We start from the raw sequence: 27,470 nt of genomic DNA, 5'->3' as shown, positions 1-27,470 counted from the left end.
GCTAGCACGTCTTTCGGACAGACGTGGAGGGATGGTACGTACCTGCAGCACATAAATGAAGGGAGGACGGGGTAAAGAGAGGGATGGATAACCTCCATAATAGGATTACACGCCGCAAGCGGCCCCGGTCGGTAGGGCAGGGGAGGCGCTGCGGTCGACAACAGAGTATTAGACGAGCGTGGGTAGAGTAAAAAGCCAAGAACACAACAAGCACCGAAAGCAAAAAGACGCGTAGACGTAGCACAGAGCAAGCATGTCTGGGGGGCGGGGATGACTGATGTGACCGTGACCGATGACTGAATCAATGGAAGGGCATTGGCATTCATGTCCGAGATCTGAGAGAGGGTTCCATAAAGCGAGCTGGAGCCCAAGGAGAAGAAGCAAGAGGGAGGGGGAGGGGGAGAGGTTTGGTGGGTTACGGAGTCACGCTTGCACGTGAGGCGCCATGTTATCGGTCGCCTGGCGGAGAGTACGAAGGCGGATGTCCGTTACGGCGCGAGCTGCCGTTCGCATAGTAGTCCTGTCCGGCACCTTCGTTAACAGGCGAGGAGGCCATGGGCGGAGCCGGATAGGCGTTCATTATACTCGCGAACGTAGCCGGGACAGGTGGAGGCGGCGTTCCCGCCCCATATGCAGCGGGCTCGGGAACTGTCGCATGCGAATCGTAGGGCGACCGATGGTGCGGAGACGGCATCGCACTCTGCGGACGCGAGTGAGGGAGCGCGGGCGGCGGAAGGGCGTGAGGTGGGGAGAAGGGATCCCTGTCTCCTCGCTCCGGACGTTCACGATGAAGGACCGGCGAGCGAGAAGTAGTACGCGAGTGAGCAGGGGAGTCAACGTGCATCGCGGTTGCTGCGGCATAGTCCTCATATGCGATTCCTGCATTGCTCGTACGCGAACCACGTCGACCACGGTGGCTCGGCTCGGGAGGGGCATTGGGGAACTCTTGGTGGAACGTGATAGGCTTGTTCATCGGTGCGCTGAGTTGCGGCGTCGGAACGTTGCGTGGACGAAGCGACGGATCTTCCTTCTCCACGTGGATGATCTGCAGTTCCCCATGCCTGCCAAGCGGAACCTGAGCCGGACCAGGCACAGCGACTGGCGGAGAATGTACAGGAGCAGAGACTGGGGCGGGAGTCGGGATTGGCTCTGCCTCGCCTTCATAGTACCCATTACCGTTCGCGCCAGGCGACGACGGGTCGTGCTCATCGGGGAGCGCAGGAATGACTGCAGCATGTCGCCCACCAAGCGGCCTGTAGGAGAAGAGGGATGGAGAAGAGATGAGTCATGTGCTTCTCCTTCCGCTGGCTCCGCGGCGCCTGCCTGACTCCGAGCACGCCTCGACCCGCCATACAGCGAGTGTGGGTACCAGACGAAAGATACGACAGGTGGAGTGGAAGGGGCAAGGGGGATGGAAAACGACGGCGCCGCAGAGAGAAAACGCGAAAGAGGCTCACCCTCCTTCGACGAAGTGCTGCCACACGTAGTCCTTGAGTTTGCTCGCATGCGGCAGCTCCTGGATGAGGTGCTTGATCGTGTTCTGCCCAAGGCCGAAGAAGTCGGGGCCGGAGACCGAATTAGAGTGCGCACGGTTACGTATGTGGTTCGCAGCGCGGACGACTACGGACCACGCACCCGTCGCGGTACCGGCGACGATGGGCTTATCGGGAGTGTCGGAAGCCGTGATCTGGAACTTGGGACCATCCCCGCCGTCGAGGATCTTGCAATGGTATACAACCTCTGCGGTGGGGTCGATCGTAGAGGAGTATCGCCTTGAACATGCGACGTTAATATCCGGCCATCGAGATACGGGCAGAGGGGAAGGGCGCACCGCGTTACTTCATAACCCACCGGAAAGATGTATCTCTCCGTGTGGAAATGCTCCCTCATACATACTTCTCCTAGGTTGATAACAGTCATGATGCCTACGTTGAGGGGAAGGATAGGCTTGCCCTGCCGGTCACGGGGGACGGTTGGAATGCTAAAACTCTTCGTGGTTACGGTATGCGCCTTTAAACGTTTCGGCTTGGTGTGTCGCTGGATCTCTGAAGGTCTAGAATTTGCGGACGACGTACGGAGCGTCATCTGCATCTGGGACTGAGCAGGGGGTCCTCCATGTTGGTACGAGGGAGACATTCCTTCAGCGTGCATATACTCCTCTTGCGGAGACAAGACAGGGGACAACGACTCCGAGCGATGATGGCCGTGTCCAGGCGCACCTTCGCTCCCAGGGGGCGCAGGCGGTTTGAGACGTAGCCTCGTGCCGCCGCTTGATACAAGGACAGGCGGGGACGGTACAGCACTGGGTCCAACGGATCCCGGAGGCGCGCCGTGCATGGGGGCGGGAGCGTACGTCAAAGGGGCGCCGATGTCCTTGCCCTTGGCGGGTGTGCCCCTCGGTTTGCGCGTCGTTGGACGCTTCGCTGCTTCTCGTGCCTCTTCCTCCTGTCTCTCCCTCAACTCTGCTTCTTGCCTCTTCCGCGCTGCAGGCCCGATGTGACGCGAGAGGAGGTGGGGATCGATGTCTGGGTCTTCGCGCTCGAGTTCGTCGATGGCTTGTCGGAGGTTGGAGACAAACTTCTGTTGGTTGCGGTCGTTGAGGAGGCAGCGGGGAAATGCGGTGAACGGTGCTGAGGGGATTGGTGCGCCAGGGTTGTTTGTCGGGTTGAGTTCGAGCTCAGTGATGCGGTCTAGGAGGAGTCTGCATGGAACATCAGGAACGGGACAACAACCTCACATCGCAAAAAGCCAGGCATTCAAGAAGGCAGGAATGAGGCACGAAGATGGCAGTACCCATGATACCATTGCAACGCGCGCATTCAGATACGATTCGAGCTCTCGGGTCGGCTGAAACGGCCAGGGGGTAGAGACGTGACGCGGATACGGTTGCTCAAGTGCAGCTTGGGCTTCTTTGAGCGGACAGCGGGCAGCGGAACGAGTCCGTCGACACCGAACAAGCGTCCACAAACCGCCAATACCCCGCCAATATCTTCCGAGAGTATGCTTGGCCGGTCACGAAGGGAAGACGTACGCTTTTTCTGCTCTCCACTTCACGTTCCGTTCACCAGAGCCTCGTAATTGGAGCATCGCCTCCTTGTGTTTCTGCAGGGAGATGCCAGGTCACACGCGCCATTGCAAGGAGCAAGTTGGAAGATCGCGCGCCGATGACGAACGTTGAGTTGACTGTAGGATTATTTACGAAGGACGCAATGACCGACCTCCTCGAGTTCGAAATATTTGCGCTTGAGCCTGCTGTACTTTGCAGCAATGTCAGGCTCCTTGGGCGGCTTCTGGGTTGCCGGCTGTCCGGGCTGCGGGGGAAGGGGAGGGGGACCCATAACGACGTCCTGTGGGGGACCCATCGGTGTCCTTAGTGCATGGCTCATGAGGGGGAAGAGGGACGAGGGGACAAGCGGAGGGCAGAGGTGATGGGAGGGGAAGGGGGCCAGCAGCGGCCGGGGACCTGGATTATATAGGTGGATGGCCAGGGGAAGCGGCCAGCTGTTTGGTCCGATCCCACATTTCCTCTCTGAACGCACCGCGTCCCACTTTCGATCACTCTCGCGCCTGTGCTGCCGGCGTTGGATCATCACACTGCGCATGTTCGCCTGTATCCTCACAAAGCCGTCTTTCTGCTCTGCCAGCCCGAATCGACAAAAGAAGACATTATAATAAACGATACGGGGCGTTGAGTTGCGGAAATGGAGAGGATGGGATAGCGGCCGTTCTGGGCGGCGTGGCGTTGATTGACTTGTTTGGGTCCCTCAGACGCCGAAACCTTCTTCCCACTCATCCAGGACCCCGGGACCCTGCAGTGCGCATGTCCCCTCGACGTTCTTCGTCGCATCTTTCCATGCCAACACCTCCGGATGGAAAATTATTACTGCATCGCCGCGCCCAGCCCGCATCCGTATCAAAGCTTGCTCACATACAGCTTCCACACCCCCGACGGATCTATCATCTGTCAGCCACTAACGGTTCGCACTTTTCCTTTCGCCCCCAGCGCGGGTATAAGGTACGCTTATGCTGCGTGCACAGGTGCGAGATCGGCCATTCTTCGCACAACTCCGCGCTCATCCACGACGCATTCCGACGGCACGCGGACCTCGCTCGACACAGCAAACCCGCCATCTCGTCCGGATGAACTTGAACGAACGCGGGCGCCATCGTGACAGTTTTCATCGGGCGTGCTCGGAAGCGGATGCAAGAACCATTCTGGATGACAGCCATATCTTTGTTACCGTTTGTCATCGCTCACACGTATCTGTTCTCGACGTGCCCAGTGTCATGAGGGCAGGACCACCATCATCAACCGCTACTCAACGCTCGGCCAACAGGGTCAACTTTCCAAACAAGGCTACTCTCCCCTTCCACCTGACTCCGGAGTTACTCGCCTCCACCAGCACGCCGATATTGCGCAACAGCCCCTTGGAGTTGGCAGTTACCGAGCAGGTCTCCGACCCTCCGAGGTCCATATAAGGCGACTTCACTTCTGCCGCCTGCCAGCATCGCAGCGGTGTTGCACGCCTCCGAATGCCACCGACTTCCATCAGCCGCCTGGTGTTGACTATGTCACGTAAACATCAGAGAGAAGACCACCTCGCCGCGACATCGACACAGCATATCTTCCCCTCCTCCCTCCTTTGCCTGCGTTCGTATCAGAACGAGAACCAAACGTAGTCTGCAGAACGGCGCGCTAGCATGCCCCCGTTGGCCGACATGCGGCTGAGAGACCCTTTAAGCTATGACGTCGCAGACCGCCCGCAGCGACCTCGTGGCTCTGGTATAACGTCCGATAGTGGCCTTATCTTGGCCTCATCGCATCGTCGAAGCCCATCCCTGCACGTCAGTTCGCAGGAAGAATTCGGAGGGTGGAAGACTGTCCAGTCCCGAAAACCATCGGAGGGATAGTAGGTTCGAGCTTGCACTCCCCATGCGAAGCCGGGATACCCACCGGTGAGTTCGGACTCGGAATCACTTTACACACGCATTGGGTGAGCTTAGGCATCTGCTCTCATCCACCTGTTGGTACAGCAAGGCAGTGGTAGCACGTCTACCCCTCGGTACAGTAAGGCAGCACTTGCCAGCAGCACACGCCGCTCGAGCGAGCCCCCGGTCACCTCAGGGTCGCCTGTCATGCTTCTGTGCATGCTTCTGCGAACCCACGGGTCGACGGTAAGCCGCATTCTTCCTTTCGGGGCCTGGATCGCATGTTGCGTCGTCACCGTGCCTTCGAATTACCCCCAAAGCCATTTATGCAGGACGTCTGCGCGTGCGAGGACAAGGGGAGTTGCGGATCCTCGTGTGTGCCTGACCTTTCACCACGACCGCCGGCTCCTACACGTGGTTCCCCACATGCGGGGTTCCCCCCCTTAAGTTGTTCCCCGGCAATCTCCGCAAACGTCTTTCCTACTGCTGCCGCCACTTGTTGACTCGTTGCGTATGTACTACAATCGCGATACTAAGCGTACTCTGGCATGGTACGAAAGCGGCGAACTAGTTGAGGAGAAGGCCGTCTGGTAGCGTGGGACGGATGCAATGGGCGAAGGGACGAACGTGTGGAATTTGCGAATTCGCAAGAAGCACCGCCAAGTTTAGCATGGCGATGGCCGTCTCGAAGAAGGTTTGCCGCACGCCGAGCTCAGAAGAAGTGCGGCGCGGACAGAGTAAAGATGACATGATATATATGCCATTTCTATCGCGACCGGCCACGATGGCCTTGCAACATGGGAAGCCGATGATAGGGCGAAAGCTGGGTGAAGCGCAGCTGGTGTGCGTAGCACAGAGATGGAAGGCATTGGTCAGGATGGGCGGAGTAGAGCTAAGAGCCTAGAAAGAGGCCCACCAGTCCCAAGCAGGCTTCAATGTGCACTTGTTATCCAGTTGCTCCTAACCGGAGGACACGACATCGCCTCAAATTTATGAGAGGAACAAGTTTGATTCATACTATCGGATTAACCAACACGAATCGCGTTGCACCAAGCTGCACTGACAACTTACAAGGTGCAATCTGCTTCGGTAGAAACACATGCAACGTTTGCCATCCGCCTGTCTTCCGTGTTACATCTATGGTACAAACCACTCCCGGCTTTCTTGTATGTAATACAGTAGATCCTCACGATCACCGTCGACGAATCAGACCTCGCGCTCTAGCAGCAGCTCACACAGTGCCATTCTGGCTGGCCTGGCTGGGATACGTCCACACCTCAAGGCCTTCCTCCCGCCGCCCCATACAGTACAGCAGCTTCGGCCTCCCAGCGCCCCGTGTGAGGCTGAAGAGAGAAGACGAGCCTGCGAACGTGATGCCTGTGCCCGGTGACAGCTCTGTAAACCCTGACCGCCGAAAACGGTAAAGCACATACCATTCTCTTCACCGCAGCGGTTGCAGACGACCACCACGAGCTCTTCACCAGGCTTGCGGCCCTCCTCGGAGCTCGACGCGTGACCGTCTGCTTCTGCCTTGGCGTCTTCCTTTGCGACCTTTGCCCACAGAGGTCGCAGCCGCGTGGCCCAGTAGTTGATTGTCTGCCAGTCGGTGTCTTCGTCCGGGCTGGACTTGGAGTCGAGCCACGCGTTGAGGAGCACGAGGAGGTTCGTCTTCTGCGCGATGCAGTACTCGGCAATCTCGTACGGCCCGAGCGTGAGGTCCCACATCGCTGGAGGCTGCACATTCAGGTCCATACAGATCGCAAGCGAGACGACGTTGAGCGGCGGCGGGAGGTGGAAGGTGATGAAACCCGTGCCTGCCATAACAAGGACCAGGCATCCGGATCCACGCAGGGGAACAAAACGTCAAACACCCAATACGTGGACACATGACGGGATGCGAGACGGTTGGGAACAAGGATCAGCACGCGTGAGCATGACGGGGGCGGGAAACGGAATGTTGAAAACAAGCTCGACGGACCTGCGCGCGCCCACGTCATGTCCGTGGTGTACAGGTTCGTCTTGCGGTAGTCGCCGACGAACTCGCCGTCCGGGCCGTAGAGCGCAGCCGCATTCGCGCCGACCTTGTCGACCTCCTTCGTGTTGCCGCTTCCGTCGTCGGACTGGATCTGCGCCTTGTGCACCTCGTGGGGAGGTAGCCGCTCCGGATAGCCTGCGACGACGTAGCAGCGGAGCCGGGCGGCGAGCGAGGCGCAGAATCGCGAGGTCGGACCGGTGCGAGGTTCCTCGAGGTATGGCGATATGGATGGGGCGTCAGGGAAGACATAGCCTGGAATGCAGAGGGTATGTTAGCGTCACGACCGGCATGGTACGCCGTTGACTCTGAGGTATGTTTGTACCGCATCGGCAAGCCCGGACCAATCTATGTGGACGAGAAAGATGGCTGACAGTCATCGAACTATTACAACCAGCAACCCAGGTTAGGCAGCTGTTTACTGGGACCTGGTCCAGCTAATACTACTGGCACGCTCCTGCGAATTACCGTCTTTGAGGAGGTAACCACATGCGGTACCGCTTCCGGCCAATTTGCTGGTGCCGGTGCACTTCGGACAGGTATCACCAGACCGCCGAGAAGAGGCTCCGAGATTGAGCCTGTTGTATCAAGGAATGGAGAGTGCTCGTACCTGTGAAGATCATTTCTGGCAAACAGACGAGGTCCACCGTGTTCGGTTGGAGCCTGGAATGGCATCGTCTATCGCGTACTCGATGGTGTCATGGCTAGAGGACGAACCGCTCGCATAGCTTGCGCGCTGTGTCTATGTTCTCCTGCACCCGACCGATCTGCGTGTGGGCGAAGTTGTGGCAAAACGGATTAACCTCAAGCAGCACGGAACGGCCATCCGCGCGTAGGCCGTACCTTTGGCGCGAACTGAACGACTGCGACACGCATGATGCTCACAGCAGTGGGTGTGAGCTTGCCAAGGATCTTGAGAGCTGTAAAGAGACGTGGTGCTGCCGTCTTGCGAGGGTATCGTTGAGTGGTATATACACACGTGGTGGTGAGGGCAAGTGGAAAGCTTAATTGGTGAGGGCAGGCGTCTGTGAGCGGCGCCCAATCGGAGTGGGCGGATGTGAGCTCCGATTGGCGGGAGATCGATGTGTGCACGCCTGGAGATTGCGTCGGAGACAGATGCTGCGGCTTGACCGTACGTCTCAGCGTGTCTCAGCCCAAGTCTCGAGTCTGTCTGCGGACAACACTCTCACATCTGTCGGCGTTTGTACGCAGCCTCGAGGATTGTCCGCTCTGCTCTCGCCGTCTTTTCGCCCGTCTTCGCGGAGAAACAGCTCGCGTCGATCGCACCAGAGGAGCAGGTCGCCGCTGGGGAGCGTAGGCAGCGGTGAGCAGGTCCTGATTTGTCACCGTGGCCAACTCTGACCCAGGCCGGTCTCCTGTGACCACAGCGAGCGAACGACGTAAAGGCTCCTTTCGTGCGTCTGCCCACCGTCCCCTTCTTGCGCCAGAGCCGTCGTCCAAGCCGGATTGTCCACTCCGTCGCTGATCGTCTTGATTCTCTTCTTCCTGGCTCCGACCTCATATCCCCCGCCCTGCCTTTGCTAGCATGGGCAACACGTCCTCCAACCCGCAATCACCCACCCGCCTCGACTCGCCCTCCCGCAACGCACACTCCCCCATCCGCGGCGGCAGCCCAAACCCCTCCTCCACTTCCCACAGGGTTCACCGTTCCCTCCGCTACAAGAAGAGATCCCTTGAGTTGCCCGATCTGGCGTCCCTCACTCTCACCCCCGCCTCCTCGTCCCCAGCCTCGTCTCCCCATCCGGGAAATCGGCGCCCCCGCGCGTCCTCGCCGATCCCCATCCCTACCTCTGCGAACCCCGCCCCGCAGACGTTCCGGCCTCAGAATAATCTGCCCTCAGCCGCACGCATCGACCGCATAGCAGATGGCCGCTCACGCTACAAGTCCTCTCTCAGCGCCCTCGCGTCCACCCGCTCCTTCCAGTCTGCCGTTCAGGATTCCCCGCCAAGAACGGACTTGCCCCTGAAGGGTGAATTCATCCCTGAAGTTGTGCATTCTACCATACCCCTAGCCCTACACAAGGCCGAAGAGGATGGTCACAAACTGGAGCCCGTTCAGTTCAAGATCGTATACCGTGGAGAGGCCAACAAGGTTGTGCTAATGCGCGCCGGGCACGATAACTGGCAGGGAAGGCAGCCCATGGAGTTTGAGTGAGTAACCCATTATCTCGTCTGCTACTTCCGCCAACGAGAACCCCTATGCCACAGTCCTCAGACGAAAACGTTCTGGGCAATTGTGCCTCTTCTTCCTGGGACGCACCATCTCAAGTTCATAGTGGATGACCAGATCAGGCTGTCCAACGACTACCCAAAGGCAGTCGATGACGTCGATGGATCGCTTGCGAATTATGTAGCCGTCCTCGCGCCGTTAACCTCTAGTTCCCCGCAACAGTCTACGCTCGCGACTCCCTTGGCAAGCCCTCACCATACACATCCGAATCAGTTCAATTCATTTTGGTCAGATTCCACGGCCGTGGGAGGTTCAGGAAGCAAGTCCAAGGACACGCATTGGACGACAGAAATCCCTCGCGAACTCATCGCTGCCGCTGCCGAGGAAGAAGCTTATCTCGCCGTCGCGGACTCGCCGACGTCCTCGGCGAGCGGGGTTCCGACGCCCAACATCCCACCTGCCCCCGCTCTGCCTCGCCACTTGGACAAACTCATCCTGAACGTCCGCCCGCCAGCAATGGCTGGTCCCGTCAACGGCACAACTGGCGCTGAGCGCGATAAGCGTCGTTCAGGCCGTGATAAGGAGCGGCAAAGGCGTGAGCGCGAGCGTGCGAAGGGGTTGGGTATGACGTCTGCAGAGGGCGGCGCGGGAGACGAGAATGGTGCAGGGCCGAGCGGTGCAGCCGCCCCTCCTCCGCCATTACACCTCCCTGTTGTGACAGCATCGGGCACGGACGTGACCCAGATGCTTGTTCAGCAGCAACCGACCGGTCCACCAACCCCGCCTGCAGCGCCCACAGGCAGACCATGGGATGGGCCTGGTATCTCCGACGATGCTAGTGTGTTGCCAGTACCATCGCACGTCGTGCTTCACCACCTCAGTACCAGCGCGATCCGCAACGGAGTCTTGGCCGTTGCGAATACGACAAGATACAGGAAGAAGGTAGGTATTCCAGAGTTTTGTCACTATATGCGCAACCCAGCAACTGACACAGGGTATCCAGTATATTACCACCATCTACTACAAGCCGACATGACACTTCTTGGGTTCAGGCCTCGGACATATATGCCCGTTTCGCTCCTACATGTCCCTTGTTCCCTTCCGGCTGCCCCATAGACTCGGCACCTCGTTGCTCCATGCTTGAGGCTTCAAGGCTCTTGCCCCGACGTCTCGTGCACTCCATAGAGGGAAGTCTGCCCTGCCACCAGACGTCCCACCCACCTCCCCCCCGGTCTTCCCTGCAGGGAATATTTATCCGCCCTGTTATGCGTGTGGCGCCGCAAATCTGCTCGCTGCGCTGACTTGTCCTGTCTGCGCAGTGTGTCTGATCAGCTCGCCATCCTATAGACGTCCTCGTCCTTGTCCTCACCCGGCCGCTACACCACCGCTCACGCCCCTCGTATCCAGCGCACGCATGTCATGACAGACAAGAAGAAAACAAAACACAAGTTGTAACTGTATCGTATCCCATCGCATCCACCCCCCGCATACCCCCAGCTCCTCGAATACCCGTAGCGGTGTTCGATCCCTATGCCCGCGCTTTCTCTTGGTTGTCGGCCCGCGCCCCCTTGTTTGCATAGATATTCGTCCGTCCTCCACTTCTTGCCCTTCTTTCTTCTGCACCTGCTACCAGCGTCGGCGGTTCGGCACTGTCGTCCGTCTTTGTACTTCATGCCGTTCCGAATGTCGCGGGATCAGCGAAGGATGGAGCAGAGACGGAAAGGAGGCTGCGGCATCCGAATCTCGAGTCCCCGTGTGTTTGGCTGTCGAGCTCTCCACATATCGCCTCCTCATGGACGTTCGGTAACATTGTTTTGTCGGCCTCGCAATTGTTGTTGTTTTGGCTTGCTCCCTTTCATATTCGCATTCACAATTCCATCCCCACCCATATCCATATCCACATCCACATCGCGCCGTTCACACAAGCGAACATCACACATCCACTCGAACGTTCATCTTTCTTCCTTCCCAAGCTCTTCTCGTATGTGGTTGTGATTGTGGGTCTGTGTCCGAGATCTCAGTTGTTGTGCTGTATCCATCCATCTCTCGCACTTGATATATCATCGTCATTATCGATTGTCTCTCCGATTGCGTGCGTCTGCACTTCTACTGTACACGACTATCCCGCATGAGGGCTCCTCATGTGCGCATGCGCAAATGAGCGGAATCTTCCATTGAGCTTACTGGTATGTATGTCACACCTGATGCTCACGAGGTGGAAACTTACTCCGTCCCTCTCCGAAACAGAATCTATATGATCAGACGAAATCATACGCAGTTCGTCAACGTTTGGTAGCCTCGTGGTGGCAATCCAGACGCTCGTTGCAGTACGCTCCTTTACTGATCGGAGTGGCATCCTGAACCGCTGCGCGGGGCTTTCTCGCCTCCCGCAGATTGCACCGAAAAAGCCCCCCCTGTCCGATGCCATAGCCCCGAGTTCGCTTCAAGTCAGACTCGGGTCACCACGGGCTGGCGACTTGAGCGGTCAGTCTCGTTCTGAATCGATATGACTATTTGGGGTATGTATCCACGGATTTGGGTACATGCGTAGTATCTGCATTTGAGTCCAGTCCGATGCGGCTGCCAGAGGCTTCCCTTTGCTGGGCGGAGGCTTGAGATGCATGTAAGGGCAGCCTCGCCTCTCCCCATCCCTTCATTCCCTTCATCATCCCCTCCATCACATCCCACTTCTTGCATTAAGTGTATCACAGCACAATGTTGAGCAACGTTCAGGCAACGTTCATCGCTGATGCCGTCCTCTTCGATATGGTGCGAACTATGACGCTCGTCACTGCATTCTGCTCAACGACTGACGTTCTCTCAGGACGGCACCCTCACCGACTCCATCGCCGCCGTCGAAGCCGCATGGGGCAAGGTCGCCAAGGACATCGGGCAGGACCCGGCCTTCCTCATCGCCGCTACCCACGGCAAACGCGCCATCGACAACCTCGCCCAGTTCAAGCCGCACATCAAGGCGCACGAGATGGAGGCTGAGGTCCAGGAGTTCGAAGAGTCCATCTTGTTCTTCGCCGACGCCTTCTCCAAACACGGCCCTGGGTCCCGTGAGCTATCCCCTCTCTCCTCGGGCGCAGCCACCCCTGCCCTCATCACCGGCAGTTCGACGAGCTCAAACTCGTCCCGCGCGCCATCCTTCGGTGCCTACCATACCGACGCCCGCCGCCCTTCGTCGTTCGTCCGCCGAGTCAGCAACAGGCTCTCGCTCCTCAGCTCCGAGGGCGCCTGCTGCGAGGACGTGTTCATGGAGGAGATCGACGTGACCGAGCACTGGAGGGAGGTGCTCGAGGCCAAGCACATGTTCGAGGCGTGGCAGATCGAGGCTGCAGCCGTGGACCGCTCTGTTCGCATCCTCCCTGGGGTCAAGAAACTCATGGACTCGATCCCCAAGGGCCGCTACGCCGTCGCGACGTCCGGTGCGAAGACCTATGGTGAGTCCGTCTCTTGCTTGGAGCCTCTGTCGAACACCCGCTTATCAGGTGCTTTTACAGCCTACGGTTGTATGAACCGTGTCGGCATCACCCCTCCCAAGGTCACGATCACCGCCTGCGACAAGCGTCTTAAGGCTGGCAAGCCCGCGCCCGATCCGTTCCTGCTCGCTGCGTCTGAGCTTGGCTTTGACGCGAAGCGCTGCGTGGTGTTCGAGGACTCGCCGTCTGGCATCAAGGCGGGAGTCGCCTCCGGTGCGACTGTCATTGCTGTGTGCACGAGCCACGAGCGGTCAAAGATCGAGAACTGCGGCGCGCACTTCATCGTTGATACGATGGAGCAGGTTCGCGTCATCCCTGAGGGCGGGCACCTCAAGTTCGTTATTGAAGGGAAGCAGTAGCACTGTGTTCTTTGTACACCCAGGTGGTTGTGGTGATCTGTCAGATATAACTCGATGTTACCATTATAATATCAGAAGAACTCGTAGTGATCTTCCCCAACCAAATCCCTGGAGTGCACACCGTCCCGGTTGTACTGCGCGCATTATATTTGCGGACAGCTACGGGCACTCTTGACAGAGATACATACATAACAACTCGTGAGACGTTCCATTCGTAAGTGATTTATTTACAGCTTTTAGTAGTAAAGTGTCCGAAGGATATGCATACAGTAGTCCGTGACGACGTGAAGCGACATAGCAGACATCTAGAGAGCGCGTGGCCGTTAGCTGGCGGTACCGTTGGGGGCGAGCCGTAGCTCGGTTTAAACCTGCATAGGAAGTCAGCATACTGCACTCGGCGGGAAAGTGACACCGCTGGGCTCACCGCGCCGTCGTTGACGTGGTATCCGGTAGCGTACGCAGGCAAGTCGGCCTCCTATCGGTCACATTAGCGGACTAGACTTAGTATCTCGAGGAAGACGGACCTTTGTAGCAGTGGTCAGAGATGCTTGAATAGCCTGAGACTTCACCATGTCCTCCCATGTAGCCATGTCGTCAGTCAGGGTAGTCGCCGAAGCCCGGTCGGAGAGGGCAACCTGCGGGATGGCACGGGGACTCGGACTGGCGGCAACAGGGATTGCAAGCATGCGAGAGTCCAAGCTGGGAAACAATGTTAAGAACCAAGCTCAAGCGGCGGCGGCAACGGTTGCTCGATACTCACGTCAAAAGCACGCTGATAGTATACACTAGATGAACCACATCATGTCAGCGATCCGCAAGAACAACACGGCCTTGAAGATCGACGTACGGTTCCCGAGGACGAATGTACCAGCCATCCAGAGCATGTTACCCATGCCAATCCCAACCGTGATGGCATTGTACAGAGAGACCAATCTGCGATAAACGTTATCTCAGCATTCCATTGCCAGTGATTGATTCATCAGATGGACTCACCCGCAGAAGAACAAGCTCTTGACAGTCCAGTACTCGAGCTCACTCATGAACGTCGTCCTTCCATGCCTGGACAGATTGCCTCAGCCCATCTACGTATACCGCGAGATCATCTTAACGCACTTCGAAAGCACATACGGCTTCTGCATCCAGACGTACGCAACAGCCGCGATGACGATGTTGACTGGCAGTGAGATCGAGTAGGTCGCAATCATAGGCCACTGCAGAGATCATATGAATGAATCTCCATACGACAGATGATGACGAGCAGAGGACCCACCCAATCGCCCATATCGAATATGAGAAGCGACAAGTTGTTCACAGTAAGCCTGGATCGGTTTAGTACGCAGGACACTTTGTTGGAATGCATCTCGAGAACTTACAGCACTACGAAAGCGTCTGATCACTCGGATGAGATGCGCAACACGACATACATAAACGCATGAGATCAACTCACAAATGCTGATTGCTGTCATTTAAATAGGATGAGTTGCAGCGACTCGTGTGTCGAAAGAAACCGGACTCACCGAGTTGCACGACCGTAAAGAACAGCTGCAAGATGAACAACTTTCATCAACCATTGTGAACTTCTGCGTCGGAATCGCAACTTACGATGAGCATCGTGAACCAGAGCTGACGCTTGACTTCCCGAGAATGTTAGATGTCGCTGGTGACACCAACTTCGGACTCCCACTCACTGGCATGAAGTTTGAAGGCAAAGAATCTATGATACAGTTCAGCAAGGGTAGATAACGGCAGGATGATGTTGACTTACGCTTGAGCGATGCATCCCGTGAGGGTCTGGACGAGAACACAGTCAGGTTGGATATAAGTCCAACGTAGATCATCGCGGACGCACCGTGAACAGGATCTGAGGCTAAAAGTTGTGTTACTTGAGCGTGTTGCTCTCATGCTGATAGAAGGCGAATTTGAACCCTACCATGATACTCCTGTGTAGACAAACATGCAGAGGTAAGCAAAGATCCAGCGGTAGCAGCAGAAGTGACACATGCTTTGCCGGTGAAACAAAGTCGTTGAGGCTACCGAAGTTGACGATCACAATCGTGTACGTGCCATGGATAGTCGCAACCATTTGTATGACGTTGATCAGCCTAGCGGTAACCCATCGTTGTCAGCGACATGCTCCCTTTGCAACTCGGCGACCGACGCATGTGTACTTACACCATAACAGCAACCTGAGGTCATCAAATCGCCAATGAGATGCAATTCTTTCCTGTGGATACATCGCACTCACTGTCGTCTTCACCAAAGCCCCGTCCGATGAGTTACCTCGGAAATAACTAATCGCTTTCGTTGCCATAACGCCGAATGTGCTATTGACGTACGCTGGTTTTAGAAGATACGACATATGCCTCCGCTACAGGAGACGAACTCACATTGCAGCCAGCACCAAGCCAATCTCCAAAGCCCCCAATGCCGCATAAAACATGTCGGCGAACGCTATGAGGAAGGCGTAAATAAGGTCCGCCGAGGGATTACTGGGGCTACCCGATCCTTGGTAAATGGGTTGCGAGCTCGCTGCCGACGCAGTAGCACTAGCACTAGCAAAGCTTGAAGCAACACTAGTGCCAGCGGCGAGCGCGGTCCCAGCGATCGTAGAGATCGCCCCGGTAACAATCACGTCGGTCATCGTCAGAGTGAATTCAGAAGAGGTCGATAGTAGTGCTGATAAGGGACGTTCAGCGGGACAAGGACGGGCGAGGAGCGAACGCCTCTCGTCTCCTCTGAACTGGATCGCGTCTTATATTAGAAGTCATGGCCAGAGCCCATCGGTGATTGCGACTGCGGTCAGCTTCTGGGGCGCATATCTTCCACGGCGTGGACATGTCATAGGCTGTGTCATGGGACTAAGCGGGAGATATAAGATATGGGCTTGTAGATGACGGCATGCCACTCACTGGTATTACCCGCAATCCCCGCAGAAAGGTGTTACGAACCTGAAAAACATATAGCGCAGTCAGTGTTCATCATGAACAGCCTATGCTATTTATTGTTCTTATGTCTGAACCGCGACGAAATATGTGGAATCAATACACAGTCTGGCCGCATGAGAGAGTAGGCGACTGGCGCGCACGGCCTTCATGCCCACTATGCGAATTTGATCTTCCCTAGATGAAATAAAGCAGAATGCTGTCCGTGAGGTACCCTCACCTTCACAGCGGTGTGTCAATAGCATCCTATCCTGCGCAATTGCCAATTTGGAGAAGGGGAGACTTCACCAGATGCTTATTCGAGGACAAACCGCCCGGCATCATGATGATCTGGCAGGCTCGTGTGTCGTGACAGGAGGCTCATCCACCTGCAGCCACATAAGTTTGCTTACTCCTGCGTGCCCTATAAACTAAAACTATACCGCGTACGAGGTCAGCATGTAAATCGGAGAAATAGTACTACAGCTGACCTAGCCTTAAAAGAAACAACAACCTACGACGAGATGTTAGTTTGTTTGGCATGACATGGCCCTTTTCGTACAACGTACTAGCGCAATAAAAGCTCCCTGGACAGAGGCGTACTCCTTCGGGTTGGGTGACGATGCAGGCAAAATGAAATCCAGACGTCAACAACGAAAGTACGTACATAGGCTTGATCGGCCACCAACTTGCTGATGGAGTCCCTCACAACCTCACGTATCTGAACTGGTCTATGCCTTCTCGCTCAAGGACTCTAGCACCCATTTCTCCGTGCATCTTGACCAAAGTCGTATCCATTGCTTGGTCTTGATCTGTCTCGCCTGCAACCTGTGTGCGCGACACATCCCAACAAAGCAATCCTGCGGCGATGGTTTCCACGCCGATCCAGCACAAGGTCGGCGATGCTTTCGCTAGTCTAGTCACGCACAGCAGCGCATCAGCGGAGATGGCCTCTACATCCTGGCGGCCTGGGTACCGCAGGAGCAAGTGCGTGAGAAAAGCGTTGCGCAGGGCTAGAGCGAAACCCTCCTGCACGCGTTACATAGTGACAGCTGCCAGTCAATTTCGAACGGCAATCGGAAGGAGGATCAACTCACAAGTACGAGCTTCGCCTCGGTGTGATACGTTGCATACACCGGTACGCGATCCAGGCCTTCCATAACCAACGTCAAGTGCGACAGCGACGCATTCGCTGGATCTGAGAGCCAACTCCAATTCGGCATCCGTAGACGGTCCAGGATACCGGTACAGATCCTGGGATCGTCTAGGTCGACCCGAAGCTCGAGGAACCTCGGTTGCATTTCTGCCACGATGGTCGGGAGCATGTAGAACCTCGAGTCGAGGGTCAAGGGAAGCGACATAGCCCGAACGGAGCGGACCATGCCCAGGCAGTACGCCCCGCACAAGTCCTCCGCCCACATAGCAGTGAGGGATGGCCAAGCGCGGGGGTAGTCCAAGGACCAACGAGATTTGTTCTCTTTCCTATACGCGTTGTCCTCTGCTGGTCCTTCCCGATCCCAATGGCACCGATGATGGTGTGCGGAGTGCAGGGTGAGGCGGGTGACGTTTGGAAACGTGCGGACAGCATCGTGAATAAGGGTTGCGCTACGATCCATCGCCAATCCAAGCGTGTGCACCAACGAGAACCTTGTTTTGACATCGCGGGGAATGACATTGTTGAGTTCCACGAGTGTCTTAGCGAGGGGCCGGATGCTCCAAAGGATAGTGCGTCGCAAGTCGAGCGATCGCTCTGACTTTGGCCATTGGATCGACAGTCGACGCAGTCCAATGAGTGAGAGCCTTAGAAGTTCTTCTGCCAGGTCTGGCGTGAGCGCGATCGAGAGATCCTCAAGAGACTTCAGCGAGGTCAGGGCAGCGTTCAGGACGATGATTGGATCAATGCGGATGTCCCAGGTATCGATCCGCAGACTGCGCAATCCTCGGCAATTGTAGAGGATAGTGAGGACAGCATTCCAGTGTTCCGGGCGTTGTGAGGTGCTTGTCCTGGTGTCGAAACCCGATCGTTCGGGGAGACGAAACCACAGACTCACGACATGCGAGTCTCGCGACTCCGGAGTACCGACACGCAGGAAGTCGCGGAAGGAAAGGGTATGTTGCGCACTCTCGATTGGCTCATTTCCAGCCTGTAGACATAGAGAGGGGGTCCCAATCTCGAGGAAGTGCCGGCAAGTCCGGAGAAGGGACGAGAGGTTGACGGCGGGCAGGAAGGACATGACATGGAGGTGTACGTCCGTGTTCAACGCGGTCAAGATGTTTGAATTATCGATTCTTTCACGAGACACTGCTGTATCCTAGGGCTCCGTGAGGGATCAGGTTGGACGTCACTATTCTTCATGACACTCACTGCTGCAGTATCGTGGTCGGGACACCGCATGGGGACGTCACCGCGCCGCAAAGGTCCCAGCTGCATACCTAGAGGGGTGAAGCGTGAAGCTCGTGGGCTCAAGCAGATGAGAAACAGTCATGAGGCACTGCCGTTCCTGCGTCAAGTAAACTTAGAAGGTTTCGCAGCAGGCCGAGCGTCTCAGGTTCGAAGATCCGCGAGCCTCGCATGATCCTGTCTGGGGGATAGAGAGAAACAAGGGCATCTATGTACGATTGTCGTCAGCCTTTAGACTCACAGTAGAGCAAGCTGAAAGGGTTGGTCACCGTTCAAGAGCCTTGATGTTGGGAGGAATTGCACCTTGACTGACGAGAAGTAATATGGCACGGTAATCTGAGGGAAAGCGCAGAAGTGACACTGAAATGGTGTTTCAATTCTCGTGGGTACAGCACGAAAAGTGTCGAGCACGATGTTACATGTGGCGGCTGTGCTACGTAGAGACATTATTATTATACAGCAGCTCTCCTACATGTACCAGGCTCCTGCCCAGGCTCCCTTCGTGAAACGATTGTAAGTACAGATTTAGATATTCATGCGGCAGCTACATAACACAGAAAGAGCATCGAATATGCACGATTGTGTTGAACCCACGAGATACTCTAAATGCTGTATACCGGGCCATGGAAAGAGACAAAAACAGAGGAAGCTCGACGGGCGCCTCGATGGAGGGGCTGCTGACTAAGCACAGAACTGCACAGAACGGCTGTCTGGCTTCGAACTCAATTTTGCCGCTCTCGCCTCAATCCACACACCGCCGCCAACGACGCGCCCGCCGCTCTCCCGCCGGTCCTCAAGGTAATCTCTCTTCTTCTTCCCCACCACACAAAATGCCGGGCGTACGAGACATCAGGTGCGTTATTTTGCCTCTGGTCGTACAAGAAATCTATGGCTGAACGTGTGTTGGTGTGAAACAGCGCGGAGGCCTTCATCTCTGCATACGCATCCCACCTCAAGCGTTCGGGCAAGCTCGAGGTGCCGACTTGGGTCGACCTCGTCAAGACCGGCTCCTTCAAGGAGCTCGCCCCTTATGACCCCGACTGGTACTACGTCCGCGCAGGTCCGTATTCTCTGTGACTTCTGCGATTTGTATCGATCTCTGACTTTCACCAAAATTTTCCTACCCCCAACCTTTGACCGTGAATCCTTGAATTCTGTTCTTCCACGAATCTTCCTATCCCTTCACCATCGCTATCCACTTCCGGAACCGACGTACTTCGCCTCTCAGCTGCCGTCGCAAGACACATCTACCTCCGGAAAGACGTTGGCATCGGCGCCCTGACGAAGCTGCACGGCGGTGCCAAGCGGCGCGGCAACCGCCCCTCGCACCACGCCGACAGCTCCGCGTCCGTGCAGCGCAAGATCTGCCAGTCGCTCGAGAAGATCGGTGTCCTCGAGCAGACCGACAACGGCGGCCGCCGCATCTCCCAGGACGGCCAGCGTGACCTCGACCGTATCGCCACCGCCGTCGTCGAGGCTGCCCGCGACGAGGAGGAGGACGAGGAGGAGGAAGAGGAGGAGGAGGACGAGGAGTAGACGTCTCGTCTCGCCCGTCATCCCCGCCATCCCGTCTCCAGGAGTGTGGGTTGTTGGTGATCGCGCGCGCTCGGTTCGCGCCTTGTTGGTCTGGGCACTCTCCCTCTCGCTTCCACGTTGCAATGCTGTTTGTTGTATGAATCATCTCCCCGCACACCCCAAGCCCTTGCTGCAGGACGACCATCGAGGCGGTCACGACGTATGCTACATGCCATCCCAAAATCTAGGCAGTACTCTGTAACTCTTCCATGGCATTTTTCTTTGGCGTTTACATCGTGTGTGAGATGGGATGCCTTCCAAAGACCGCTCTCAGCTGCCAATTCGCTCGCTCGCCCACACATCGTCCGGACACTGCGAAGAAGGCATCGTTTCCGACTGTCAAGAGTCGAAACGAAACTCTATATCAGTATATACTCTCCTTCCAAGTGAGTAACGATAACCATCACGTATGCCCTCTAGGGATGTGAAAGCAAGGCTAGCCAGAAAACCTACAGACAACTCAACATCTGGACTAATCATGTCCAAGGCATTTCCCGGAACAGAAAATGGTCATATCTTCGTAGTGTTCCCGTGCGGCGGATACATAGCGCCCAGCCCAATGGCAGGACGCGGAAAAATCAACGGGAATGTGGTGACGACAACAAAGGTACTTCCGCACGAATGTTTCCTTTACTTCCGAATCATTATTGCGCTCTCTAACCTAAGAACCGTAACTTCTATCTCATTCTACGTCGTACAACCCCATTATCCGCAGGACTGCTCGCAGATTGACTGCATCCACCAGGGCGCGGTTACTCCAATCGTGAAGAAGTTGAACAGGGCGAGAGAGCGATTTATCAGAGTAATGCGTGACAGTTAGCGTGAATGGGGTCGTGTCAGGCAGAGGGTGAACCAGAGTGGGGAGGGCGAATGGTAAATGCGACAAACTACAGCGGTGATAGCAATGCGAGTGAGAGGGGAGATGGACGACACAACGGAGGAACGCGTATATTTACGCGTCCTTGTCGAGGATCTCGATACCCGAGTCACTCGCAGAGTTGTCCGTGTAGATGGGGCGCGTCGCCGCGAGACCGTGCGCATTCTTGTAGAACAGGATGTCGCCCTCATCCTCAACGAACTTGCACTCCTTGAACACACGGTAGACCTCAGCCCAGCCTCCAGGGCGCCCACGGAGGTGAATGCCGTTCTGCGCAAGGCGCTTGCGGAGAGCATCGGTAGCCTCCCATGCGTGGTAGTGGGGAATCTTGCTGGAGACGTGGTGGAGGACGTGCGTCTCAGAGATACCGTGGGTCGCGAAGGCACCGAGCCATCCCATGACGCTGCCGAGGTCACCGAGGAGGTTGCGGTCGAGGGTCGCGAGCGCACCACGAGGGAAGGTGAACTCAGAGGCACGGTAGTGGGGCAGGAGTGGGTCGGTATGTTGGAGGAAAGTGATGAGGACGAGCCAGTGGTTCACCCTGGGACCATGGTGTTAGAGATCTGCATGCCACTTACTGAAGAAGAGATGACGTACCAGAGGTAGGGAACGAGATAGGTGCGGAAGACCTCCAAGAAACCGAAGTGATTGATAGCCACGCCGATAGCACCAAGCCAAAGCATGATACCGATGTTGGAGATGATGATCTGACCACGCTGGTGGGGGCGGAACATCACCGCGGAGGGGTTGAAGTCTTCGGAAGATGCTTAACCAATCATGACGAACAGGAAGAATTCGATTGGACGTACGGCTAGTACCCTCAGGGTAGCGGAGTTGACCCGATGCGTTGCGGATAATGTATGCCGGCCAGCCACCGAGCTATTCACATAATTAAGTCAGTATGCGGTTACGATCCCATGACGAAAGATACGCACAAGGTAACGCATAGAACCGTAGACGGCGCCAATGGGAGAGTCGCCAAGGGCCTCCCAGAGCTCCCTCTTGACCTCCTCCGTTACGCTGGAGCCAGCAAGATCCTCCTTAGACGGGTCAAACTCGGGAAGGCCAAGCTCAGAACGGGTCCGGGGGACGAAAACCTGGTCCTGGGTCATGTGGCCGGTCGCGGCATGGTGCTGAGCATGGGTGATCCGCCACGCGTGGTAAGGCACACCCAGCCTAGTTTCGGAGAGGGCAGAGAGCGAATTCAATCGCAATCGCGGCAAGAGCAATAATCACATGTCAGTTACACGCTCATAGCAAAAGTGGGAGACGCGAAGGCGCCCACAGAGCAAACTTTATTACTTACGCGGAGTGAAGGACCCAGCCGACGGCGTTGTTGATGGTCTTGCTCTCAGAGAAAGCCTGGTGTCCGCATTCGTGGGCAATGACCCAGAGGCCGGTTGCGAAGAGACCGACAAAGAAGGTGTAGAACGCCCAGAGGACAAAGCGCGCAGCAGGGTAGAGGTAAGGGTGGGGGAGCGCGATGTTCTCAGGGGCGATGAACGCGTCGAGGAGAGTGGTGGCCTTCCAGATGGCGCCAATGATCGCGACATCCATCACTCTAGGAGTAAAATGAGCATGACGCGCGATGACACGTCAATGACGCGTAGAAAAGAGCACTCACATGTAGCTCCCGGAGCGGATGGCAGACCGCTTATGGCAGTGCGCCCTGTGCGCCGTCGGGGTTCAACACGAGCTATGGGGCGTGTGGAGGTGGATGGACTCACGGAATCGCGGAGAGGAGATCCTTGATTGGCAAGTCCGGGATCACGAAGGGGGTCTGCTCGACGGTGGTCCTTGCGGACGCAGCCTTTGTCGACATTTTGGGCGAAGAGGCCTTGGAAAAGACAGGCAGGGTCAGAGCCGGGAGGGGGCCGCGGCGGTCTAGGGACACTGAGTCTAGAGAGGAGAGAGGAAAGAGAGGCGAGGAGGAGAGGCGACATAGCCGACTTTTTATGGGGGATCGGTTAGGCGCGGGGTTTTCCGGGGGAGCCGCCTTCACGTCCGGTTGGGGTCATTCAACGCCAACGCCGCCATCCCAATCATTTTCCCTCGATTCGGCTCGACACGTCCTCTCCCCACTTTCCGCAACTTTTTTGCTCGACGCTGGTCCAGGGCTGTCTGCTGCTATCTGGCCACGCCCAGACTGCCTTCCTCCCCCGTCCCTCGGCAAGCTACACAGCGACACATTCCGAATCCCAGCTTATATCCCTTGCGCCCGCCTGCACCCCAACGCCGCGCGCGACAAAGTCCTGGGAAGCTATTTAGGAACTCTGCAAAGAACGCTGTTCCGTTCCTCGGCCTGCTGCCGACCGAGGACCCTGCACGCAGCACGTCGCGCCGTCACCCCGTTGGACTTTCGCCGGGGCAACAATCGACGGACATCCCAAGATCTGCTCGTTCCTTGTCTCCGGCATTGTCGTTGCAATGCATGGTGATGTGGCAGATGTGTTTCGGCGCTCGAGGATGTCGTCCGACTATGTATGTATCCGCGTCTGGTGCGTGGCATGTCAATCTTCCCTTTGTCCCTCCTGCCCCTCAGGACCTCAGCGTCGGGCCCTCAACCCATCGCATGAATTATCATCAAGCGGTCGCAACGCGACGGTGGAGGAAGAGGAGATAGCACAGGGAGATACGCTCCGCCAAGCCCCGCGTTGTCTACTAGCGCTCGATCATCGCTGCCCTGGATCGAACGTGCTGTCGGTCTCATGCCTGACCTTGCTTGACATGCACATAAACGTGCCACGGCAGCACCCCCTTCGAACCGTCCATGTCCTCATTTTCTCGAGTTCTATGCACGCCCCCAACCTTGTCCTCTTCCACGACCGTGCATTGCCTGCACAAACCCAGCCATTCACTGCTGCTTTGACGTACTCAGACTCTAGATAAGTACTGTACAGGCATACATATCGTCCCTTTCATCGTTGTCTGCTGCAGGCTAATAGATCCATTGCCGCTTACCCCAGGCGAGCGCGCTTCCAGCCGCCTTCAGCCGCCAGCAATAAAGCCGAGCGCGCGCATAGATGCCCACCGGGGAAACGTCACATAGACAGAAGTTCCACCATGCCCATCCATGTCCACTGGATCCCCACGAAGACGCCGTCACGATATACCTGTCAAACGGCATCGGGTTCCCAAGAACCGGCGGTATACGTACGCAGTAAATTAGGCACGCACCCTACTTGAGCTTCTCTCGCTTCATGAATATTTCAATGCACATCTCCGTTAGTCCCCCAGACATATTTGTGGTCTTCTTCCCCATCTCCGATGTCACCTCAATCATCCTGCGAGAACTGGGTGCGCATCGTTCTCATGAGCCGGAACGCCCCAATCACACTTGGCCCATTCATGATTGACGTCTCCGATCGTCCCGGACTCCCGTAGGTCATGCGTATCGCATTGGAGAGATAACTGCAGCTAGCAGCGCAGAGCAGCACTGGTATATGGGGTAGCGAAACGTCTATCGGAGCCAGAAGCATCGCGCAGATGAAAGGCCGGCCTTGGACGGAAGCCCTCCTTCCGCTCCAGGACGGGGGAGTGGGCGTGGGCGTCCGCAATGCGCACCGGTATGTGCATCGGTTTCCGTCTTGTGAAGTTTGCGGCGATATCGACGTTGGGGACCCTTGTCACGAGTATCTGCAACAGTGCAAGGATTGCATGCTGGATGTGGGTCATGTGTGGCTTCGCACTCACAGGGTCGAGGTGGGATGTGTACGAGACGAGACGAGTGCTCCTCGTTCTCCTAGGATCAACCGGTGTACGGTACTTACATACGTTACTACTCATTCTTCTGGGCTCCCAGGCGGACCCTATACAACGAGCGGGCACGCACTTCTTCCGCCCTTACTATGCTGCGAAGCATTTCCCAAACGACTCCAGTAGATAGATGCATACAAGATGTACAAGGCAAAACACAAAACACTACAATACTATATCTCACAGCAATAGCTAAATGACCGCTCAGCGTCCATCATGTCCAGGGCAGCTCTACTGTAACCCCTCTATACCACCAGCCGGCAGGGCTCCAGAACACACTCACGACAACGCCTCAATGCGCGCCGCAAGCCCATTCAAGAACCCAAACCCGTCCTTCGTGACCGTCCGCCCGCTGCTCCTATTGATCACCGCCCCAAACTCGGCCACGAGCTTCGCCAGCTGCGCGTTGCTCCCCGCCCCGCGCACGTCCATGGCGAGCCGCCAGAGTTTGTTCATTTTCCCCTGGCGCGTCTCGCGCTCGGCCCCCGCCCCCGAGCTGTTCTCGTTCTGCGACCCGGCGCCATGGCTCGCGCGCACACGCGTCGTCCGCAACGGAGCGACGAACACGCTCGGGTCCCCGAGCTGCTTGTGCAGCGCGTCGAGCACCGCGAAACCCTCTTTCGTGAGCATCTTCGACCGGTTCTCCTGCATCACCAGCACGAAGTCGCGCACGAGCTGCGCAAGCGCCCTGTTGTCCGCCGCCGCGTTGATCTCGCGCGCCAGCTGCGCGAGGTGCGCCGCCTTCGTGAGCCGCACTCCCGCTGCCGTGCCGGCCCGTGTGTTCGCGTTCTCTTCATCGCTGCTCGTCGTGAGGTCGATGACGTCGGCCTTGGCGGGCGGCTTGCCCTTGCCTTTGCCTTTGGCGTCGTCCTTTGCTGGAGCGGGCGAGTCACGGTTGACGAGGTTCGGCCGTTCCCCGAGCACTTGTCGGTCGCCGAATCCGCCGCCCAGATGCATATCTGCGATGCCGTTGAGAACGCCTTCGAGCTCGCTTGAACCCGAGTCTCTCCGAGCCATGGGCTTGGGTGCGGCGGTGACACGGTAGGTCGGCTGGATCGTGAGATCACGGCATAGTGTAGAACATTCCCGCGGACAGGAGAATAATATCATCAGAACCGCAGATGTCTGCCCAAAGTATGCCACTTACCGCTGGGTATGGTGACGGCCAGATGAAGCGGTCGATGTCCTCGTACCCATGCTCGTTCGCGAGCTCGTAGAAGTCTTCTAGCCACCGCTCGTAGTCGGGTCGCTGGTTAAAGTTGAGTCTACGGCAATCGCGCAAGAACTCCTCGAAGATCGGCGGTAGGCCCCGGCATAGATCCTCTGGGCGCGCCAATCGCTTCTCGCGCATGAGGACGTCGTGCGCCTCGTCCGTCTTGGGTACGCCGTTGCGGGTCCAGCTCAGTCCGCCGGGGGTGAGTAGGTGTATGAGCATGAGCGCGAGAGCCTCCATGTCGTCTCTCCGTGACGGCACTATGATGAATAAGCAAGAGTAAGTATTGATGCCGCAGCTAGGCGCAAGAAGCTGAAGCGAAGGAAGCTCCTCCGGAAGGGCGTGCAATCGTTTCCACAATTCAAGCGCTATAGACAACCTGTCCCCATCACGAAAGGGCAGAACAACGAGATAGAAGAGAGGTTACGGCAGGCAATCTTAGTTTGGCACAATTATACCCCACCGTCAGCCCACCACATACTCTGGGGTGGCGGCTGAATGATGAACATATGGGGGAACATAAACCAAAAGGTGAAAGGCGGACACCATGAACATCATAGATGGTGTACGAGAGCGCCCTCGTCGCCTTCAAACAAAGCCACCACAAGGCCTTGCTGTGACAATCCACGACGGAAGGAGGGCCAACATACCTCGGTTTCTACAATGCACCCGGACCGACGAGAACCAGTAGTTGCCAATGAAGTCGCGGGGCTCCTTGCTATCCGGTATGTGCCGCTTCGTATTTGGGTCGATAAAGAATTTTGAGAAGCCGAAGTCAATCATGTAGATGGTCTGCGTCTTGTGGGCAGGCCCAAGTACGCAATTGCCCAGCTGAATGTCCCTGTGGAGGATGCCGCGGGTGTGCATCGTTCGCAATCTGTCGATCTTTGAACCATGAAGCATAGATGCGAATGTGCGTCAACCTCTCTGCCTTTTGACACGCCAAAGAATATAGGAAGAGTCAAAAACCCGCGTCTTGCTGTAGGGCGGATGGGGAATGGGGGAGAGAGGAGGAACCAGGGGACTGACCACTTGTACAGCTATACTACATACACTCCGGAGGTCCCAGACGTCCTGCTTCATCATCAGTTCGCGGTGTATTGAGTCGAGGCTCCGGCCGAGCAGGTCGATGGCGAGGTAGTCCCAAGGGCCCTCCTGACCAGCGGCCCAGAGCGTAGGCAAGCCCTTGCCGCCTTGTAATACGGGATAAAATGCGCGTTCGTACTTGTTTGTTGGACACGGTTCATTGATAGGTTGCAATTTGAGAGCGACCTCATGATTTGTATGGATGTTCCGAGCGATGAAGATGGCACCTTCATCGAAGTTTGGGTGAACATATTTCGTAGACATCGTATACAGGAAACTTACCAGAAAAGCCTGCCCCGAGTTTCTGGCCCACCAGGTAGTTGGCGATGAGCTTGGGATATGAGAGTCGACTTTGATCTGTCATCGAGGATGGATAGTTTGGGTGTAGGGGAGGATGTGGTGGTTATGTGTAGGTCTCGATCTATGGCCACTTATCGCAGTGTTATCGTGTCTGTGTAGATCTGTTTGGGTGTGTGTTCGAAGCGTGGAGGGGGTGTGCGTGGAGGGGTCCGGAATCGCTGTGGCCGAACACGCTTCGAGCTGTCGCGTCAAGTCGAACAAGCGGTCTCGCGGTCACGTGGGCGTCGTGTTTGTCCCGCGTGGCGCTCGCGTGGCTTGCTCCGCCACGTCCTTTGTCCGAGCCTT

General features: G+C 56.7%; 12 protein-coding genes across 12 annotated transcripts; 6 read left to right on the top strand and 6 right to left on the bottom strand.

Annotated features, from left to right (window-relative positions):
- Window positions 1-448: 448 nt before the first annotated feature.
- Window positions 449-3,362, bottom strand: L226DRAFT_458138 (uncharacterized protein; the record flags this gene model as incomplete). The annotated part of the gene is made up of 5 exons (XM_067675427.1): window positions 449-1,253; window positions 1,458-1,772; window positions 1,832-2,701; window positions 3,032-3,102; window positions 3,219-3,362. 5 exons carry the CDS (start codon window positions 3,360-3,362, stop codon window positions 449-451), a joined length of 2,205 nt encoding a protein of 734 aa, XP_067538537.1.
- Window positions 3,363-6,030: 2,668 nt separating this feature from the next.
- L226DRAFT_532719 (carbon-nitrogen hydrolase) lies at window positions 6,031-7,957 on the bottom strand. The gene is made up of 6 exons (XM_067680317.1): window positions 7,805-7,957; window positions 7,679-7,728; window positions 7,572-7,624; window positions 6,908-7,216; window positions 6,363-6,743; window positions 6,031-6,306 (listed from the first exon to the last, which is right to left on the bottom strand). Exons 3-6 carry the CDS (start codon window positions 7,582-7,584, stop codon window positions 6,161-6,163), a joined length of 849 nt encoding a protein of 282 aa, XP_067538536.1. The 5' UTR covers window positions 7,585-7,624; window positions 7,679-7,728; window positions 7,805-7,957; the 3' UTR covers window positions 6,031-6,160.
- Window positions 7,958-8,415: 458 nt separating this feature from the next.
- On the top strand, window positions 8,416-10,435 carry L226DRAFT_337741 (uncharacterized protein). The gene is made up of 3 exons (XM_067674051.1): window positions 8,416-9,133; window positions 9,191-10,094; window positions 10,147-10,435. Exons 1-3 carry the CDS (start codon window positions 8,508-8,510, stop codon window positions 10,186-10,188), a joined length of 1,572 nt encoding a protein of 523 aa, XP_067538535.1. The 5' UTR covers window positions 8,416-8,507; the 3' UTR covers window positions 10,189-10,435.
- Window positions 10,436-11,219, top strand: L226DRAFT_337729 (uncharacterized protein). Its single transcript, XM_067674050.1, has one exon. It carries the CDS (start codon window positions 10,683-10,685, stop codon window positions 11,145-11,147), a length of 465 nt encoding a protein of 154 aa, XP_067538534.1. The 5' UTR covers window positions 10,436-10,682; the 3' UTR covers window positions 11,148-11,219.
- Window positions 11,220-11,642: 423 nt separating this feature from the next.
- Window positions 11,643-12,996, top strand: L226DRAFT_551688 (HAD-like protein; the record flags this gene model as incomplete). Its single annotated transcript, XM_067682835.1, has 3 exons — window positions 11,643-11,921; window positions 11,977-12,598; window positions 12,659-12,996. The coding sequence occupies exons 1-3, from the start codon at window positions 11,868-11,870 to the stop codon at window positions 12,994-12,996; spliced, it is 1,014 nt and encodes a 337-aa protein (XP_067538533.1). The 5' UTR covers window positions 11,643-11,867.
- Window positions 12,997-13,125: 129 nt separating this feature from the next.
- On the bottom strand, window positions 13,126-15,713 carry L226DRAFT_532714 (uncharacterized protein). The gene is made up of 20 exons (XM_067680316.1): window positions 15,384-15,713; window positions 15,242-15,320; window positions 15,169-15,182; window positions 15,000-15,098; window positions 14,927-14,936; window positions 14,846-14,863; window positions 14,762-14,787; window positions 14,685-14,710; window positions 14,599-14,630; window positions 14,514-14,538; window positions 14,444-14,455; window positions 14,370-14,385; window positions 14,267-14,315; window positions 14,110-14,207; window positions 13,990-14,055; window positions 13,844-13,929; window positions 13,757-13,781; window positions 13,521-13,695; window positions 13,421-13,471; window positions 13,126-13,364 (listed from the first exon to the last, which is right to left on the bottom strand). The coding sequence occupies exons 1-20, from the start codon at window positions 15,635-15,637 to the stop codon at window positions 13,359-13,361; spliced, it is 1,167 nt and encodes a 388-aa protein (XP_067538532.1). The 5' UTR covers window positions 15,638-15,713; the 3' UTR covers window positions 13,126-13,358.
- A 909-nt stretch (window positions 15,714-16,622) lies between these two features.
- L226DRAFT_568935 (uncharacterized protein) lies at window positions 16,623-18,151 on the bottom strand (the record flags this gene model as incomplete). Its single annotated transcript, XM_067684229.1, has 2 exons — window positions 16,623-16,946; window positions 17,015-18,151. The coding sequence occupies 2 exons, from the start codon at window positions 18,149-18,151 to the stop codon at window positions 16,623-16,625; spliced, it is 1,461 nt and encodes a 486-aa protein (XP_067538531.1).
- Window positions 18,152-19,085: 934 nt separating this feature from the next.
- Window positions 19,086-20,279, top strand: L226DRAFT_504493 (40S ribosomal protein eS19). The gene is made up of 3 exons (XM_067677986.1): window positions 19,086-19,171; window positions 19,236-19,378; window positions 19,547-20,279. The coding sequence occupies exons 1-3, from the start codon at window positions 19,149-19,151 to the stop codon at window positions 19,852-19,854; spliced, it is 474 nt and encodes a 157-aa protein (XP_067538530.1). The 5' UTR covers window positions 19,086-19,148; the 3' UTR covers window positions 19,855-20,279.
- Window positions 19,956-20,644, top strand: L226DRAFT_337493 (uncharacterized protein). The gene is made up of 2 exons (XM_067674049.1): window positions 19,956-20,279; window positions 20,334-20,644. Exons 1-2 carry the CDS (start codon window positions 20,056-20,058, stop codon window positions 20,551-20,553), a joined length of 444 nt encoding a protein of 147 aa, XP_067538529.1. The 5' UTR covers window positions 19,956-20,055; the 3' UTR covers window positions 20,554-20,644.
- A 201-nt stretch (window positions 20,645-20,845) lies between these two features.
- On the bottom strand, window positions 20,846-22,592 carry L226DRAFT_521435 (uncharacterized protein; the record flags this gene model as incomplete). Its single annotated transcript, XM_067678700.1, has 7 exons — window positions 20,846-21,311; window positions 21,368-21,524; window positions 21,580-21,649; window positions 21,706-21,946; window positions 22,077-22,331; window positions 22,395-22,439; window positions 22,498-22,592. 7 exons carry the CDS (start codon window positions 22,590-22,592, stop codon window positions 20,846-20,848), a joined length of 1,329 nt encoding a protein of 442 aa, XP_067538528.1.
- A 574-nt stretch (window positions 22,593-23,166) lies between these two features.
- Window positions 23,167-23,727, top strand: L226DRAFT_532709 (uncharacterized protein; the record flags this gene model as incomplete). Its single annotated transcript, XM_067680315.1, has 1 exon — window positions 23,167-23,727. A coding segment is annotated over exon 1 (458 nt), but the record flags the coding sequence as incomplete, so codon positions are not given.
- A 762-nt stretch (window positions 23,728-24,489) lies between these two features.
- On the bottom strand, window positions 24,490-27,333 carry L226DRAFT_551685 (CK1/CK1 protein kinase). The gene is made up of 5 exons (XM_067682834.1): window positions 27,108-27,333; window positions 26,769-27,052; window positions 26,390-26,624; window positions 25,674-25,999; window positions 24,490-25,576 (listed from the first exon to the last, which is right to left on the bottom strand). The coding sequence occupies exons 1-5, from the start codon at window positions 27,187-27,189 to the stop codon at window positions 24,806-24,808; spliced, it is 1,698 nt and encodes a 565-aa protein (XP_067538526.1). The 5' UTR covers window positions 27,190-27,333; the 3' UTR covers window positions 24,490-24,805.
- Window positions 27,334-27,470: the final 137 nt, after the last annotated feature.

The sequence above is a fragment of the Lentinus tigrinus genome (assembly GCF_003813185.1).
Source record: "Lentinus tigrinus ALCF2SS1-7 unplaced genomic scaffold L226scaffold_6, whole genome shotgun sequence".
Classification (NCBI taxonomy): Eukaryota; Fungi; Basidiomycota; class Agaricomycetes; order Polyporales; family Polyporaceae; genus Lentinus; species Lentinus tigrinus.
The sequence above is the reverse complement of the archived record's forward strand: the minus strand, read 5'-3'. Positions and strand labels throughout refer to the sequence as shown.